Source organism: Harpia harpyja, chromosome 18, assembly GCF_026419915.1.
Source record: "Harpia harpyja isolate bHarHar1 chromosome 18, bHarHar1 primary haplotype, whole genome shotgun sequence".
NCBI lineage: Eukaryota > Metazoa > Chordata > Aves > Accipitriformes > Accipitridae > Harpia > Harpia harpyja.
This window is the reverse complement of record NC_068957.1, coordinates 1,622,309-1,638,697: the sequence shown is the minus strand read 5'-3', so window position 1 is coordinate 1,638,697 and position 16,389 is coordinate 1,622,309. Positions and strand designations below refer to the sequence as shown.

Below are 16,389 nucleotides of genomic sequence, written 5' to 3'. Positions count from 1 at the left end.
TAGAAGAGGTTGGTCCCAGCTTCCAGCTGCTGCTGCTTCTACCCTTCCTGTGCTTCTTGATCAGCAAGTCCTTCGCTATTTCAACACTGCAATCAAGTCTCAATCTTTGTGGTGCACTCAGCCTGGGCTTCTCAGGTCTCCCATGGCAGGGTGGGATTTCTAGGCTGGGGACAGGAGTTTCTGTGTCTCCCCTCTAGCCTCTCTCATATTCTAGATCCCACAGGACCTGCTTGTCCTCTTCCCAGTCCCCCAGTACTGATCTGCTCCATACTTATTGCCTCCTGGCTGCTGGCAGGATGGGGAGAGCTCAGCTTTGGGGCAGGGCAGGGCTTTTCTGCCACCAAAGGGGGTCCCTTTAGAGAGGGGCTGAAGACAGACCTAGGAGATAAAATGTTTTCAGATGTTCTGTCTGGGTGGCAGAAGCATCTGATGGAGACAGATGGGATTTGGCTTTTCCTTATGGGGAAAGCTCAGTTCCTGCAGGTTTTTGTGCAGAATGAGACACTGAGAGAGTAACCAGCAATTTGTGGGCAGGGTGCTCGCCTGGGAACACAGACCCGGCCCGAGTTCATGTTCTGCCTCATTTAAACGAGGGATATTATTTTGGGATGGATGATTTTCTGGGGATCTCCAAATGAAAGGGTGAGTTACATTAACCCTCAGAGGGAAAACAAGCTTTGAAATCTTAAATCCCTTTATGAAAACATTCCTTGGTTTCTGGTGAGCTCAGCAGCTGCTGAGCTTTGCACTGAGACCAGACGCCTTCCCAAAGGACACTCTCCCCCACCGTGGTCCACATTCTTCCACAACGGACCTGCTGCCGCACAGAGACCCCCCTTGGGAGGTTTTGGGCTTTTTATGCTATCCTAAAAACTATCCTCAAGGCCAAGGTGGTAGGTGGTCTGGCATCTGGGAATGGATCAGCTCTAGCTTAGACACAGTCCCCACTTCTCGTTCACAGCAGGACTCCTTTCAGAAAAGCCGATGACTGCTCAGTGCAGGTCAGATTAAAATAATCACAGGGATCCCTCCTGGCCCTGGGCTTTTGCAGACAACGTGACTAATCCCCCAATGCATGCGCAACCCATTCTTACTAGAGGTGTGCACTGCCCGTGCACAGCCCACGTGCCCTTCCTCGCAGGTCCCAGCCCTCCGACGCTGGAGCAAAGCCACCCACGACTGAGCTGGGGGCAGCCGGCTCCTCTCCAAAGCCCTGGACCTGCCGTGCACACGGAGGATCTTCACTTTTACAGCTCCTAGATAGGAGCAGGCTTCTGCTGCCAGTGCCTCTAGCAGGATCTGGTGCTATGCTTCAGTGCTAGCTGGGGAGCACTGCCTTAATCCAGTTGTGCACTGGCAGAAATCAGGGCCTCAAGGGCAGGGTTGTGCCACTTTCCTGGGAAGAGAAAAGCACCTCCGGGTCCAACAGCCAGGGCTGGCTGGAGGGAAGGAAACTGAACAAAACCTGATTTTTTCCCTTGAGTCCCTATGGACATCCTGGATGGTGGGAGATGCTGAGGACAGATCACAAGCTCAAGGACAGCTAAGTAGGTCTAGGTACTTTGAACAAGCCCAACCCAGAGACAGACCACCATGGTCCAGCAGGCAGCTTGAGATCTGGAAACACACAGAAATGCAGGCACGTTCCCAGGAAAAGCCAGCAAAACAGGCGACATCAGGAAAGTGCCTTCTGCACTGTGTCCTTGAAGCCCTGGAGACTGAGAGAGCTTCCCAATTAACTTCAGCCATCCCCTGCTTTTTTTTGCCCAGCTCAAGTGACTTGCCATGATTGTTCAGAGGGTGAGGACCTCAAAGAGATGTTTTTTCATGCCACCATTTCTCTGCAAATGGTCTCTCCTAAGGATCAAATTAACCAGGTTCGCCTCCCAGCCATGGGCAGCAGCAAATGGACACTCTTTCCATTACTAGATACAGGCAAAGAAAAGAAACAAACCCAGATCTGTTGTATTTTTGTTGAGATATCTCTCAACAAAAGTATTTTTTCACAAAGTATTGGTTTTCATGAAAACTGTCAGACTCAGATGATTCAAAAGTAAACTCTTCCGCTCTGATCGTATTTCACTCAGGGTATTAGGTTTAACAGTCCAGATCACATAACCTGGCAGATCAAAACCACCTAAATGTTGACTTTGCCGTTATGGTTTCTCCCTCAGGAAAAATGCTTCCTCCTGTGAGATCAATTTTTCAGTCCAGTTCCAGAGGGGGAAAGCAAACATCAAACCACCAGCATTTCTCACAAGGCAGCAATTTCTTTTTCTAATCAGTCCTAATTAATAATGATCAGAAAAATCTTTAGTTAAAAAAAACCCACAAGCAAACATGGAGTGTGTGTACCCTCCCCCTTTATTTAAAAGCTTTTAATTCTGTCCTTCGGCCTCTCTCTCACCACACAGAGCTCAAGTTCCTTTTTCTTTTCTTTTTTTAAAGCTGGTTGTCATTTCCTCTTCAAAAACGCTGTTGCAATGAGGAACAAGCCCTTATAAAAATACCATTTTAGCCTTCCCCTTCTTCAGGAGAGAGGGACTGCCTCGCCGTAAAGTTTTTGCTCGCCCTGCGTGCCAGAAGACTGCAGCCTTCCCACCTCTTCGGAAACCGGCTGCAAACCTTCCTCCCAAATGAACCCCGAACAGAAATGCCCCTTCGGCTGGCATCCAGCCGGCGAGCTGATCCTTTAGCTCCCCGCACCAAGAGCTTCACGGGGGCTGCTCGGAAAGCAGGCAGAGGTGGAGGACCAGGGATGGATGGTGGGTGTAAGGGAGCCGTGACCTGGCAGAGCGACAGAGAAGGAGCGGGCAGGCGCGGGCAGCGGTTGGGGACACCAGGGGAGCGGGGTGACCCGCGACTGCTCCTGCAGGAGTTGTCACCGAGATCTGCAGGCTGACCCCTCGTGCCAGAGCTTGCGAGGCCCTGCTTGAGCGATGGGGATGAATGCATCATCCAGGGCTGGTCTGCAGACGGGTGGGTAATTCTGGACCCGAGCGCTTGCATCAGCATCCCTGCAAGGATGTACTGCATCGCAAGCCAGCCCAGCTGGGATGGGAGCGAGGGTTCGAAGAGGAGGAGGGTGTCAGAGCAGGGCAAGAGGGCTCCAGTAAGTCTGTCTGCCTTCCTTCTCCTCCGTATTTGAATCCATGTACTAAAGCGCATTGCTCCCTGCCCATGTGCCAGCGCTGCTGTCCTGCCCGAGCAACACCTCTGGGTGCAGACAGCACGCACCCAGCACTACCGCCTTTGCACCCTGGCACACGAAGACGGAGGCGAGTCAGTTTTGTTCCTTTATTACACATTGCCCAGGCATGGTAAAGCTGCAGCAGCCAGCCCCAGGCCCAAAAGCAGGCCGTGGAGAGCTGTGATTGGAGACACCTTTGCAAAAGGTTGCCAAAATGGCAAAGATTTTCATGTTGGGCAAAGATTCCCTTTAATCTGTGAAGTCGTGGCTGCAGCTGAGCCCGACTGCTGCTCACCGGAGCGACCCAAGCCCATTCCCCTGAAGCCCATGTCGCTATTGTACTCCAAAGGAAAGATGAAGGTACTTTTTTCTGACAGACCTCCAACTAGTTTGAGAGATGTATAAGCATTTTACACCCTACAGCGTGTAAAGCCTTCCCCACCCCCCCCCACCTCCCTCCACATATGCATGAACAGAGCATCTGTCTATCTGCGCCCCCCCCCCCCCAAAAAAAAAAAACCCCAAGGCATCCCAGAGCAGCAGTGATGCTTTGAATCAGAACTGCAAACACAGGGTGCATCTTTAACCTTCCCAAGCACTGACAGTCTAAACGCTAAGCTGCTTACATGGGCTAATGGCAATATATCCGTGCTGCGAGGCTTCATCTTTCCACCACCCCACCCCCCCCCGCCCCCCCTCCTCTCCGCTTCCCACCTTTCTCCATGTCCTTAAACCAACACTTTCTCACTCAAACCCCTTGGCAGATCAAATACAGTGTATGCAGCATGTTCCCAGGGAGCTGCACGGCGTACAGGGCATGAGAGCCGAGTTCAGCGTCCAACACGGACAAGCTCATCCAGCTGTAGGAATCCCAGCCCAGAACACAGTCCGGTGTATCCCCCCCTCCCACCCAAAACATGTACACGACAGTGTCCAAGTCCACACATCCAGAGAGGGTTGGGAGCTACAGGTGGCTACTGCAGAAGTCGGAGAGAGGGAAGAAGGTTGGTGGTCAGCAGCTGCTACGAGGAAGAGCTGAACAGGTTCAACACGGAGGAAGGAGGAGGAAAAAAACCCCAAGAACTAACTCAAAAGGAGGCAAAGGGGGACACTGGGATTCGAGGGTTGGATGTCTACCTTCTAGGCAACAGCCAGCACAGGAGAAGAAAGGGAGAGTTGGTGTTCGGTTTGTGGGGTGGGGTTTTTTGGTGTCACTCACGATAGAAAACATATTCGGTGTAAGAGGTCCAGATCCTGTCATCTGTCTGGTCATGGGCGAAGGCACAGGTGCCTGTGGAGTTGCAAGCCACCATGTGGAAGCCAGCATCGGCCAGTTTATCAAAGGCTTGCTCCAAGAAGGTGAATTTGAGGTAGTACCTGGAGGTGTACCTCTCCGGGGGTCTGTCCGGGTCCCTGCTCTCGTTCAAGGTATCCCCAAAGACCTCCTTAGCCAGCGACGTCTTGCCGCAGACCATGATCCGTGCCACCCTGCGGAACTTGGCATCCGTCTGGCTGTCCCTGCCCAGGGTGTAGGAGCCCCGGTAGCCGATGGTGATGAAACCTGCCCTGCGGACGTCGGTGCTGGCAGCACCCGTGCCGGTGGTGACGGTACCCCCCGGGGCCACCGGCCACGGCGCTGGGGAGCGTGGCACTGGCGGAGGTCAGGTTGCGGGTGGCATCTGCGTTGGGGGAGAGCTCCTCTGGGTCGCTTTGGCATGGGTCGTCTCCCAGCGAGTTCTGCTTGCTGAGCTTGGGGGCCAGCATCTTCACAAGCTCCGGCAGCATGAAGTACTCGGCCTCTCGCTGCAGGCGGCTCCTCTCCGGGAAGTGGTCGGGCAACACCAGCTGCTGGTCCCTCATGTAATCCAAGATGTAGCGGAAGAGGAAGCCATCCCGATCCACGAAGAACCGTCCCTTGCTGTCGCGGGCCAGGGAGCGGACGTTCTTCTGGGTGAACATCTCCCAGAGGAGCGAGCCAGGCACGCTGACCAGAGTGGGGTGGCGGGTGATGTAGACTTGTCCACCCACATTGAGTTCAATGATCTCAGGGAAGGGGAATTCCTCGCTGGGTTTGGCACAGCCCGTGTTGTCTGCCAGGGCCATAGTGAGCTACTGCTGCCTTCCCACCTGCAACAAAAAGCAGCAACGTGCCAATGTTAAGCCTGCCAGCAAACGCAGCCCATTGTCCCACTGATCCCAAGCCGCATCGCACTTGCTTTGGGTCAGCAAGCAGCGCAGGATCAGGCCCCTGTCTCTCCAGGCATCTGGAAGTCAGCTCTCTTCCCCAATCCCTGGCTCTGGGAATAAGCAGCATTATCTAGTGCCGCCTTCCCTTCCGTGGCACAAGAAGGGAAGAGCATTGCCCGTGGTCTGAACACGCCATCTCCGCCTGCAGCCCTCCCGACGGTCAGCTCCCGGGGCTGGGGCTTAGCACCTTTGCCGAGGAAGGCTCAGCGACGCCGTACCGATGTTAATAACAGGAAAGCCAGAACCGTCACACCCTGGGTCTGACCGGCGACCCGCCTGGCCCAGCATCCTGCCAGTCAGGAGGAGGTGCTGAGCGTGCCAAGGGAGGACCGCATTACGGCGCAGCGTCTCCTGCCGAGCCAGTGAGCCGGAGGGGAGTTTATGGTCCCACGCAAGGAGCACCCACAGGTCTGCCAGAAAAGCAACGCTAGATACACTATAAAGCACGGAGTGACAGTGCCTTTTGGCACTCCTGCTCTGTCCTTGCTCCTGGAAAGTACTCGACAGAGACTCGAGGCCAAGCTGAGAGCAGGTGAGAGATGGCAGGGTCTCTCCAAGGGGCTGGGACCAAGACAAACACTGGTACAGCCTCGGGCCAGATGCCATGTTTTTATACATTTTCCAAAGGCAAGTGGATTCATAGGCGTCTCTTGACACTGCAAATCAGCGCTTACATAAACCTGGTTCAGCAGACAGACTCTGGATCCAGCCTGGCCAAGCTGTGCTCTGTGCAGGGATTTGGGAGACCACGGAGAGAAGGGGTTTTCCTGCACTGCTCCGAACTGCCTGGCAGGGTTGGCCTCAAGCTCTGCCCACTCCCCTGTGTGATGTTAGTGCATCCCTGGGACTGCTTTGAAGTTGGCAGTAGCTGCCCGCACCCCCCCCCGGGGACTGGTCCCACAGCCAAGAAACAACACAAAGTCTCGCCCCGTCCTTGTGTCCTGCCGTACGGCTTCACAGGAGCAGCACAGAAGGATCCTAATGCAAGTTTCAGAGAAACTAAAGGGCAAAAATAAAACTCTGTGGGCACTTTTGGGTGGTGGGAAGAGCTGAGCCTGCATTTCATGGCCACACGCCTCCTCCCAGCTCGTAGGGATGTTCAGGGAGAATCGGTTTTGAACAAGGAGCGACTTGGGCAAACCTCTGCCAAGGAAGAGGCTGCAAAGATCGGACAGAGGATTGGCGCGGTCCACCTGGCTTCCAGCTTCCCAAATCCTCTCCCGCAGTGGCTTTTAGTCCCTTTCCCTGATGATATGCCCACACCGCTGCTCCCCTGCTACAGAAAACCCGGCAGGAGCCTGCCTGTGCCTGGAGCTCATCTGGCAAGAGCCAGATCCCTTTGTCACGGGTGGCGGAGGCTGAGGGCTGCCCACAGCAGGGCTAGGAGTTTGCAGGACCGGAGTGTGTGTGTGTGTGGGGGGTCACACACAAAAAAAGCCACCCCCCTGCCTCCCTCATACCCGGAGCACCTTTACTGGCAGGCTGCAACCCCTCCCCGCACCCGGCAAAAAAAAAAAAAAACCCAACCAAACCAAAAAACCCCAGCGGGACACCGACGGGGACACCGGTTCGAGGAGCCGGAGCCGTCCCCAAGCCCTCCCCGGCGTTGCACCGGCCGGGGGACGGACCCTCCTCTCCCTCAGCCCGCTCCATCCCAGCGGGGCTGGGACCCCGCCGCCCCCGTTACCTCCGCAGGGCGGCCCGGCCGCTCCGTGCCGTGCCGTGCCGTGCCGTGCCGTGCCGTGCCGTGCCGTGCCGTGCCGCGCCGCCGCTCCGCTCCGTTCTGCCCGCCCGGCCCTGGCCCTGCCGTTTTATGGTGGGGAAAGCGGCGAGCGCCATCCCCCGTCGGCCCCGGGCCCGCCTCGCCCCCGCCCTCCCTCCCCGCCTCCCCCGCCACCGGCTCGGTTCCATCCCCATCCCTGCATCCATCCACCCCCCCCCCCCCCCACCATCGGGAAGCTCCGTGCCGGGGCCAGGCGAGGCCAGGGGATTCCGGGGGGGCCCCCTCTCCAGCCCCCGGCAAAGCAGGATTTGGCTCTAATGCCATTAACCCGGCTGGGCAAAAGCATTACGGCACCCCCGGCATGTCCCGGGGAGGGGGGACACCCACGCACACCGGGGGCTGCCCACCCTGCACCCCCAGCCCCAGGCTGGGCACGGGAAGGGGATGGTAGCCCTTAAGATGCTGCGGTGCGGTGCACAAAGCGCTTCGCACGCTCCTGGTGCGGTGGTGGGAGTAGGTGCCGGCCCTCTTTGCTCCTGCGGGTGTTTGGCAGGGGAGCGTGGCCAGCCAGCAGCCCCAGCCCGGCCAAACTGGCCTGGCACCATTTCAGCTGGCTGGCCAGTTGTGGGGATCAGCGTGAACCGCAGCCCCGAGGGGCTCGGTGGGCTCGGGGAACCGTGGGCAGATGCAAGACCCGGGGCGAGAGGTGGAAGTGGTCCCCCCAAACCGGCCGGTTGACACGGCATCCTTCATCCCTCTAGCCTGGCCTGGCTGTAGCCATCCTCCCGCTGTCCCAGCTCGTGCCCCAAATCCCACGCCTCCATTGCCACGGGGTGGTGCATCTCCATGCTGCTCAGATAGGAGAGGGCAGCTCCAACGAGCTCGTATCATCTCTCGTTTGGCCGGCTCAGGTACCCGGGGCGGTAACGACACAGAGCAGGATGCTCAAGGACCGCAGATCCTTGTCCAAAGGGCCACTGCTTGTTGGAGTCCTTTCTGCTCTCTCTTCACCGATATTAGCACCTATGTCAGGGCTGTCTGGGGGACACCTCGAGGTCCACGTGGCAACGCGTAGCCACGGAGCCCCACGGCTGGCCAAGGCTGTGCAAAGACCGGGAATTAGGGATGGAAACAAGGTCACTTTTCTGCCCCAGACTTTTTGCTCAGGGTCTGTTGAAAAATTCCACTTGTTTGGTCCATATTGCTGTTGCTGGGATAATTTTATATCCTTGAGCTGTAGGGACTGAAGTCCCCTTTCCCAAGGTATGAATAACACCCGGTGGAATCGTAAAGAGCTTAGCCTGTTGTGATAGCCTCTTTGTTAGTGTTGGTAGCGCCAGGCATGAGAAGAGAGAATCCATCTCTTTTGTGTTTATTTAAAAAGGCCAGTTTTCTGTAAAGATGGGAAAATACAATGACTACAAACAACATCTCAATATTTGCCCATTTCCTAGGAGTCTGATGAAGGCAGCCTAAAATCCAACTTTCTGTGACAGCACAGCTGACCCAAGTTTATCTATGAGTTTATTTACATGTACCTGTCAAATTTTGTAAGGGCAGAAGATACAATTTCTATCCCACCTAAAGATCAGATCCCGCACTGAGTCTGGGAACTTAAGTCCAAGGAATTTTTCTGTCTGGGTTTCTCATTGCTGTTTTCTTGTAGCCCAGCAGTGTCATTGTACAGATGTGTGATACGGTCACTGAAAGTACAGTTAGAGATGGGATGTCTCTCTGAATAAACAAGCCAGGATGCTGTTCCCTGGGTCTGTCAGTATTTTGGAAGAATAAATCCATAGGTATCAGTCTTGCTATAGCAAGTCAAGGGCTACCCTGACATGGAAAAAGCAAACGTGGCATGGCCATGCAAAGAGCAGCCAGTGGAGGTGACAGCCTTAGCATTAAAATGAGCTCATGGATCAGCTTTTGCTTATGTCCCATCAGGGCTGTTTGGTTATTTTTCTATAAATTGCAGGCCCACCTGCCAGCAACTCTGTTTGCAGGTAAGCAGGTGAGAGCAGTTCCTGGAGGTGTCTTGAATTCAGCAGCGTCCTGTGAAATCAGGGTTTGTGATTATTAGTGATATGGATCAGGGCTGCAAAGGCTAAGTTTTCACACATTAAACCAGGAACTTTCACATGTGCGTATTTTGTGGTATATATTTATAGATAGGGGAAAGTTAAAAATGGGATAAAGTGTTTTGAGATTATAGAAAGAAACAACAAAACATGCCTCAAACTAAAAAATAGGAAAAAAGAAGGAAAGGGAAATAGGGAATGTTTTTAACATCATAACATTTTTTAGCTCAAAATTTTGTTTCACCTGCAAATGCTATAACTTAAGAGAAAAAGACATTGAAAACTTGGAGAGCCAAATTCCTCCTCACCAGACTGTTGTGTAAAATGATTATAGCTGGGTATTGGACCTACCCAAAATTCTGGCTGGGATGGATGGATGGATAGATGGATGGATGGATGGGTGGATGGTGGAGATTGGTTTGCTCAATAGGTAGTTGAAGCATCTTCTCTGAAAATGTCTTGTGGGCAAATTTATTCACCATGAGCCTGTTGGTTGATAGGGTTCGGGCAGGATGAAATTCAGTCTATTTCTCCTCACTCTTCTGGAGGCTTGATCCAATGTGATTGCAAGGTCATTGAAAAATTCCCAGTGATTTTCAGCTCTGTTGGGCTACAACTCTCTATCTCCAGAAGATGCCATGACCCCAAACATAATCAAAGCTTCAGACCATCCTCCCTCTCGCCCATCCTGGCCCACGAGGGACTTGCAGAGAAGCAAGGGACACAGGAAAAACCTCTCTGTATCAACTTCTGTGCTTCTCCCCAGCCAAAATCCCGGTGGCAGTCTTACAAAGCCTTATCTCATGCCAGCATGGGCAGAGGTGGCATAAGGGGCCCTGTTAAAAAGGCTTTTGGACATGAGCAAATGTGAGCAGCCAGCTGCAAATAACAGGCAGGCTGTGTGCGGGCAGTTGTGCTTTGCGTTAAAACCTCCACTGTGGGCTGTAACTCCATAAAACACCCTCGTGTGCCTACTGAGAAGGGTTGCCCACTCAACATCCCCCAAGTCACAAGGACTGGGGGCTGTGGGTTTTGTTACAAGCAGCTCCCATGGCTTGCGTTTCCCTCCCAGCGCTGGTGCAACAAGGGCAAAGGCTCTGAATGTATGGGAAGGGAAAGCTGGAGGGAGTTGGTCTAGTGAGTATATTAGCCTTTATTTGCTGGAAGTACTTACATTAAGTTTCTCCTCTGCCCAGTTCACTATTTTGCCCAACTCTGTCCGAAAGGGATCTCTTTGAGACCTTATAGTGTTCCATCAAACTTAGCTGAAATTGCACAAAGAATTCAAAATACATGGGGGACAGCAGACGCAGAGGCACACTGTCTCACACACAGCACTCACGCATGCGTGCCTGCACTGTGATCATATTAATCTTGTTTCCTTAGGAAACGAGCCTAAAAATAACCTGCATTTGATAATGCATTTGGAAGGCTACAAAACCAAGGCTGCCCCTGGGGAATTAGTTGGAGGCTCCCCACAGAAAATGCTCTGCCCAGTGCCCTTGGCGAGGTGGCATTGCTGCCCAGAGTGGGAGCTGCGAGGCTGGAGGGATGGGGACCTTGTTTTGGGGTCAGCAGAGTTATCCTGGAGGCTGTGCACCATTGTGAGAGAGTCGGGGTGGGAGCCCAGGACAGGCATGGTGAGAGGAGGAAGATGCTGGTGCTGAGGTCTTTGGGAAGCTGTGGAGAAAACGTCGTTTGCCTCAGCTGCTCAATGCAGGGCTCCAGGCATGTAGCAAATATGTCGAGGTGTGTATTTACCCCATGCCTGTCCCACTACATCCTGGAAGAGCAAGTTCAGTTGCTTTCCTCCGGCCTCCCTTTTGACTGGAGCAATGAATGTTAGGTGGCACTTCCCTCTCCTGTTGGTGTTCAGATGGATTAGACTCATTCTGCCTCCAAATTCCTGTCCACTGTCATCTGAGCAACAGTTCAGCCCTCTGCAATCCTCACGCCAAACCCTGCGCTTGTCTTGTGCGACGTAACGCTGCTGCCTTCAGCAGACCTTCCCGTCTAAGTGAAAATGCACTGTGCTGCTTTAGTGCTTTGTCCTCCACATTACCGAGACTCAAATTGGTGCAAAAATTTTCATGAGCTGAAATGGAAGGTATCCAGGCCACCGCTGACATGTCTTGAGGCAACTTGAAGTGTGATCTCCAGAGAAGGGGAAGATGTTTGGCACCGTAGAAGCGATGAGGGGGTCTGGAAACTCAGAAGAAGTTGCCAAGAGGTTTTATAAACCAGCCTTTACGAGTTCTTCCAAAAAAGAATGAAACGAGAATTTGGGTCCCTCTCTGACTTCTGAAGACTTTTATCAACCGCAACAGTGGAATATGATTCATCCACGTCCCAAGAGAAGGAAAGAATGGGCTTAATGTGTGTTTGTTTGTGTCCACTCTGTTATTACACAGAATGTGGTCTGGTGATTGCAAGGAAGGCGCTGGCATAGCTTCCTGGCTGCTATTTCCAGCTCTTCATGTTTTCTGAGCTTGGACACAATTCACTTTACCTCATGGTGCCTCGACCTCCTCATCCGCAGACTGGGGGGTCCTGCCCGCTCTCCATTCACCATAAGCTTTGCTAAAAGCCCCATTGTGCTGCTCCAAAACTCTTTGAAAGGTCTTTAAATATGTATTTTTAAGGGCTGCAAGGACTATAAACTGAAAATAAGACACAAATTTTTCCATTGACTGATTTTTTTCTCAGCTAAAAAAGAAAAAAAAATAAATAAATCAGTTATGCGCCCTGCTCTGATGATGATCTTGTGATACATCACGTTGCAAGGATGTTGTCACAGAGAACTGATGCTGCTACATCTGCTTGATCAGTTTCTTATCTAGAGATAACAAGGAGAAATGCGTGTTGAGGGAGGAATATTTATTAGAGGAAAAATCCCGTATTTCATGTACGTCAGAAGGGTCCAGCACACAGAGGTTCAAATTCCACTGTGCCACTGTTATGATTCACGAATGAGGGCTAAATGCAGGAATCTTTCATCCTTAAACAAAGTGGAGCTAGTCCTAAAAAGGCAGCAGAAGCCCTGAGTGCAAGACTCTCATGGGGCACTGCATTATTTTTAATACGTTCAGGGTCTTATGGCTGTATCACCACCAGTCAGTGGGAAAATTACTCTTTACAGCATCTCTGTTCCTCCCCTGTACTTCCAGCTCTGTCTCCCTCTCTTCCCCATCTGCATTTCTTCTCTCTTCTTCCTCTGTGCCGCGTTTCTTTCAGCTTTCCTCTTGCCATTCCCTCTCTATGTGCCAATTAAAATCCCACCCTGGGGTTTTGAGTGTCAGTGGGAATAGCGGAGGGTCAAAGGGGCTTTCACCCCTGAGTCGCTGATCCCATGCAGGCTCCTAGATGCCTATAAATCAACAGCAAATCCCCACCGGCATCACTGGGACAGATCTTTGGCTCTCTTCCTTCACCTCCCTTCTCCAGGAGCCGTCCAGGTCTGCCGGTAGGCACAGACCACGTGCACACGTGAAGTTAAATAGAAGTGACGACCCTTTCGTGGCTTTGCCAGCTGCCCCTCTGCTCTCCCTGCTGAGGAACTGCTGCATTTGAATGAGTAGCCTGGAAACTTCAGCCATTGCCAGCTTCTATAAAAAGTGGTTAATCTGCTTCTGCTTGGTGAGGAGCTCAGGTGGCTTTGCAGCTCTGGGAATGGAGGGGTAAGCGGCCACATACATCTGACCCCGGCTGTCATGGTCCCACTTGAGACTTCAGGCTGGCATTTCAATAATTTACTTATACATCTTATCTTTCCCATTTTTAGCAGCATCTGCCAACTTGCACTACAGTTGTTGTGTCCTTTCTGTGACAGATACATTTGGACAAGGAAGGAAAAAGGCTGTGCTTAATGGTGCGCTTTAATTGGCTTTTCATTATGAAAGCTTAGATGTCTCTGCAGCAAAGTGCAGTTAGAAATCAGCAGCAGGATGAAGACTAGGCTGCAAACTCCTCCCAAAATGTCGGAATTGCTGAGGATCAAGGTTTTGGTTCGGTGACATCACCACAGGAGGATTTTCTAGGATCCTCTCGGGCAGTGATGAAACTGGCATCATCACCGCTGACTTCAGAGATGATGGAAATACTGTATCGGAGATCCATTTCCATCCTGTGCAATATTTACTCACAGTAACGAGAACATGCGTATCCACTGATCACATTTCACCATCTGGAGTCAGGAACTGGATGGCCACTTTGAAACTACTCATCCCTAAAGCAGAGATGTCTCATGCAGCCTTTTCTTCATGACCTCTTTCAAGCTGGTAAATTAAAATAATGACGTAGGACCGCAAACGCCACTGCATTTCAGGCAAGCACTCTCAGAGCAAAGCCCAATGGGGAAAGGTGCTGGAGCAGGTTTGGAAATGTTTCACCATGTTTCACCAGTACTCGGAGGGAAGGGGGGTTAGGAATGGCCTGGCCGTAGCAGAAGCATCTTCTGAAAAGCAGCAGAGCACCTCTGAGCAACTGGGACATCGGTACACTAAGCATTCCCAATGTTTCTTTGCCTTGCACTCCCTGCAATCGCTCTGGAGGACTTTTTCACCCTGAGTGAATTCTCCAGACCAAATTCTGCCCTCAGTACAAGCCAGTAACCCAGCCAGTTCGACCTTTTGCTGAAGCAGCTACCATGGCCTTTGCCTTATCACAATGTCACTCTCCCATAGGCACTTGGGTACTCTCTGCAAAAGCAAACATCCTGCCCACTGTGTTTCTAGGATGCGGATCATTTAGACAATGAGCTGGAAACAACCTGGGCTATAAAACTTTCCATGTACACTTAGGTTTTCATACACAGAGGATATAGTTAGGTGCTATCCAGTAAGACCCAAGCTTGCATCATACAACAGAGAGATGCGAAAAGAAGAAGAAGACGACCTAAAGTCTAAACCGAGGTAGATGGCAGGCAGGTTGCAAGAGGAACCTATGTCAGCCTTGTTGCAGACAGTCTGTTCCTTGGGGTCTTGTCCTGATTTCAGCTGGGACAGTTAATTTTCTTCATAGTAGCTGGTACAGTGCTGTATTTTGAATTTAGTATGAGACTAATGTTGATAACACACTGATCTTTTAGTTGTTGCGAAGTAGTGCTTATCCTAAGTTAAGGATTTTTCAGTTTCCCATGCTCTGCAAGCGAGCAGGTGCACAAGAAGCTGGGAGGGAGCATGGCCAGGACAGCTGACCCGAACCAGCCAAAGGGATATTCCGTACCATAGGACGTCATGCTCAGTATATAAACTGGGGGGAGTTGGCCGGGAGGGGCAGATCGCTGCTTGGGGACTGACTGGTCAGCGAGTGGTGAGCAATTGCATTGTGCATCACTTGTCTTTTCTTGGGTTTTATTTCTCTCTCTTTTTGTTCTCTTCCTTGTAATTATTATTATTATTATTATTATTATTATTACTATTATTATTATTATTAAACTGTTCTTATCTCAACCCACGAGTTTTACTTTTTTTTTCCCCCAGTTCTCCTCCCCATCCCACTGGGGGGTGGAGGAGCAAGGGAGTGGCTGCGTGGTTCTTAGTTGCTGGCTGGGGTTAAAATACAACAGCTCTGCCAACGCGGTGCCCCAGGGTGAAGATGCCATCTGGCTCAGCAGAGCAGCCAGCCTGAGGACAGTGCTGGTGGAAGCAGAGGGGGATAGGAAGATCTGCTTCAGCACATGCCTGTTTTAAAGCCAGCTTTTCTGCAAACCTGACTGGCAGACTGCTCATTGCATCCCAGCTTGGGGTTGGGGCTGAATCAGGGTGGGAGAACATGGGGTAAAACAGAAATGCCAGCCCATCTGCTCTCTGAAACCTTGGATCTGGAAACACCCCAATGTTGCCCTTGAAGGGAGTGAGCTGCTGTGAATGAATCTCTCTGGACCATCGAAGAAGCCAGCTGGCCCTGTGTGCTGAACAGCAAGTCACAGCAATAAATCCAGGGTACCCGAAAGCAAGCTTTTGTGTCTGCCCTCCCCATACTCTCCTGCAAATGGGAGGGCCTTTGACCTCAGAGATTTCCATGTATCCCAGCTTAGGCAAGTTTGTAGTACTGTATTAATGCTGCAGATGAAGAAAAAGTCCTATATGCTCAACATGATATGAGGACACCCTGAAAATCACAAAAGGACAAGAGGAGCATTTTCAGAAGACCGGAAAGCTTGCTTTCAACCTGAGGTGCAAAGGAAATGGCTCAAACACTTGTGACTCAGGAGAAGGGAGGACCAAGCTGTTTCTGAGATATCCATGGGAGTGCCTGAAAACTCTTTGTCTACGTGCTACAGCCCCTTGGAAACCAGGCTGTAGCATTGAACTCCATAGCTTTGGTCTGTTTCTGCTAGAAACACCATCTCTCACATGCTAACAGCAATGCAGTGTTGTAGATCTGCCAGGAATGTAGGTTCAAAGAGTCCTCCAAGGTCACCTAGTCCCAACCTGTGCTATCACACCAGCTTCATCATACAAACAATCTCCTGAATGTATCAAACTCCACCTAGAAAGCGGCCAGGATTTTTACCACCACAACTCCTACTAAAAGAGATCCTGCTGAGAGCCTTCTCATCTCCAACCTAAATGGCTGCATGGCTTGTTCTTTCCACTTCTTCTCACGCCACCATCCTACTTTAGCTCAGACAGGTCTCGTCCCTTCTGCGCCTTCACAAGTAACCTGAAACACACGTGCCTGATTTATCACTGTCCTAGCAGGTCAAAGACAAGTCAGGACTGAGACCCAGAGCAACCTACCAGCCATGGGCTAGCACAAGCAAGAGCTCGAGGGGTGTTAGAAGCATCAGAGGGCTCGATTCCAGCCCTCTTGGCAATGCAGAGGGGATTTACTGCCCCCATTTTGCAGATGGAGAGACCGAGGCACGAAAGCATCAATATGATTTTGCCAACCGTGGGAGCCAAGGATCAATTCTGGAAAGCACGGTCTTATTCAAGCACTATGCCGAGGAAACTTGGCCTATTTTTCTGGCGACGTGCCTTGTGTGCCTCATGACTTTGAGTACACCGGTAGCGCCAATGCTCAGCAGAGAGAGACAGACTCAGAAGAGCGATTTCCTCGTGCTTAAAAGGGTGTTTGCAGCACGGCACCGACTTCTCCAGCCCAGCTGCTCGGATCTGACTCCAGTTCAGGAAAGCTCTTCCCGT

At 51.8% G+C, this 16,389-nt stretch overlaps 1 protein-coding gene across 1 annotated transcript in view; it reads right to left on the bottom strand.

Moving 5' to 3' along the window:
* Positions 1-7,160, bottom strand: part of LOC128153748 (BTB/POZ domain-containing protein KCTD12-like) — a 42,523-nt gene extending 35,363 nt beyond the window's left edge. The window contains 4 exon segments of the mRNA XM_052813450.1: positions 4,410-4,809; positions 4,811-5,317; positions 6,365-6,436; positions 7,125-7,160. Coding sequence (XP_052669410.1) covers positions 4,410-4,809; positions 4,811-5,293 — 883 coding nt within the window. The 5' untranslated portion in view covers positions 5,294-5,317; positions 6,365-6,436; positions 7,125-7,160.
* Positions 7,161-16,389: the final 9,229 nt, after the last annotated feature.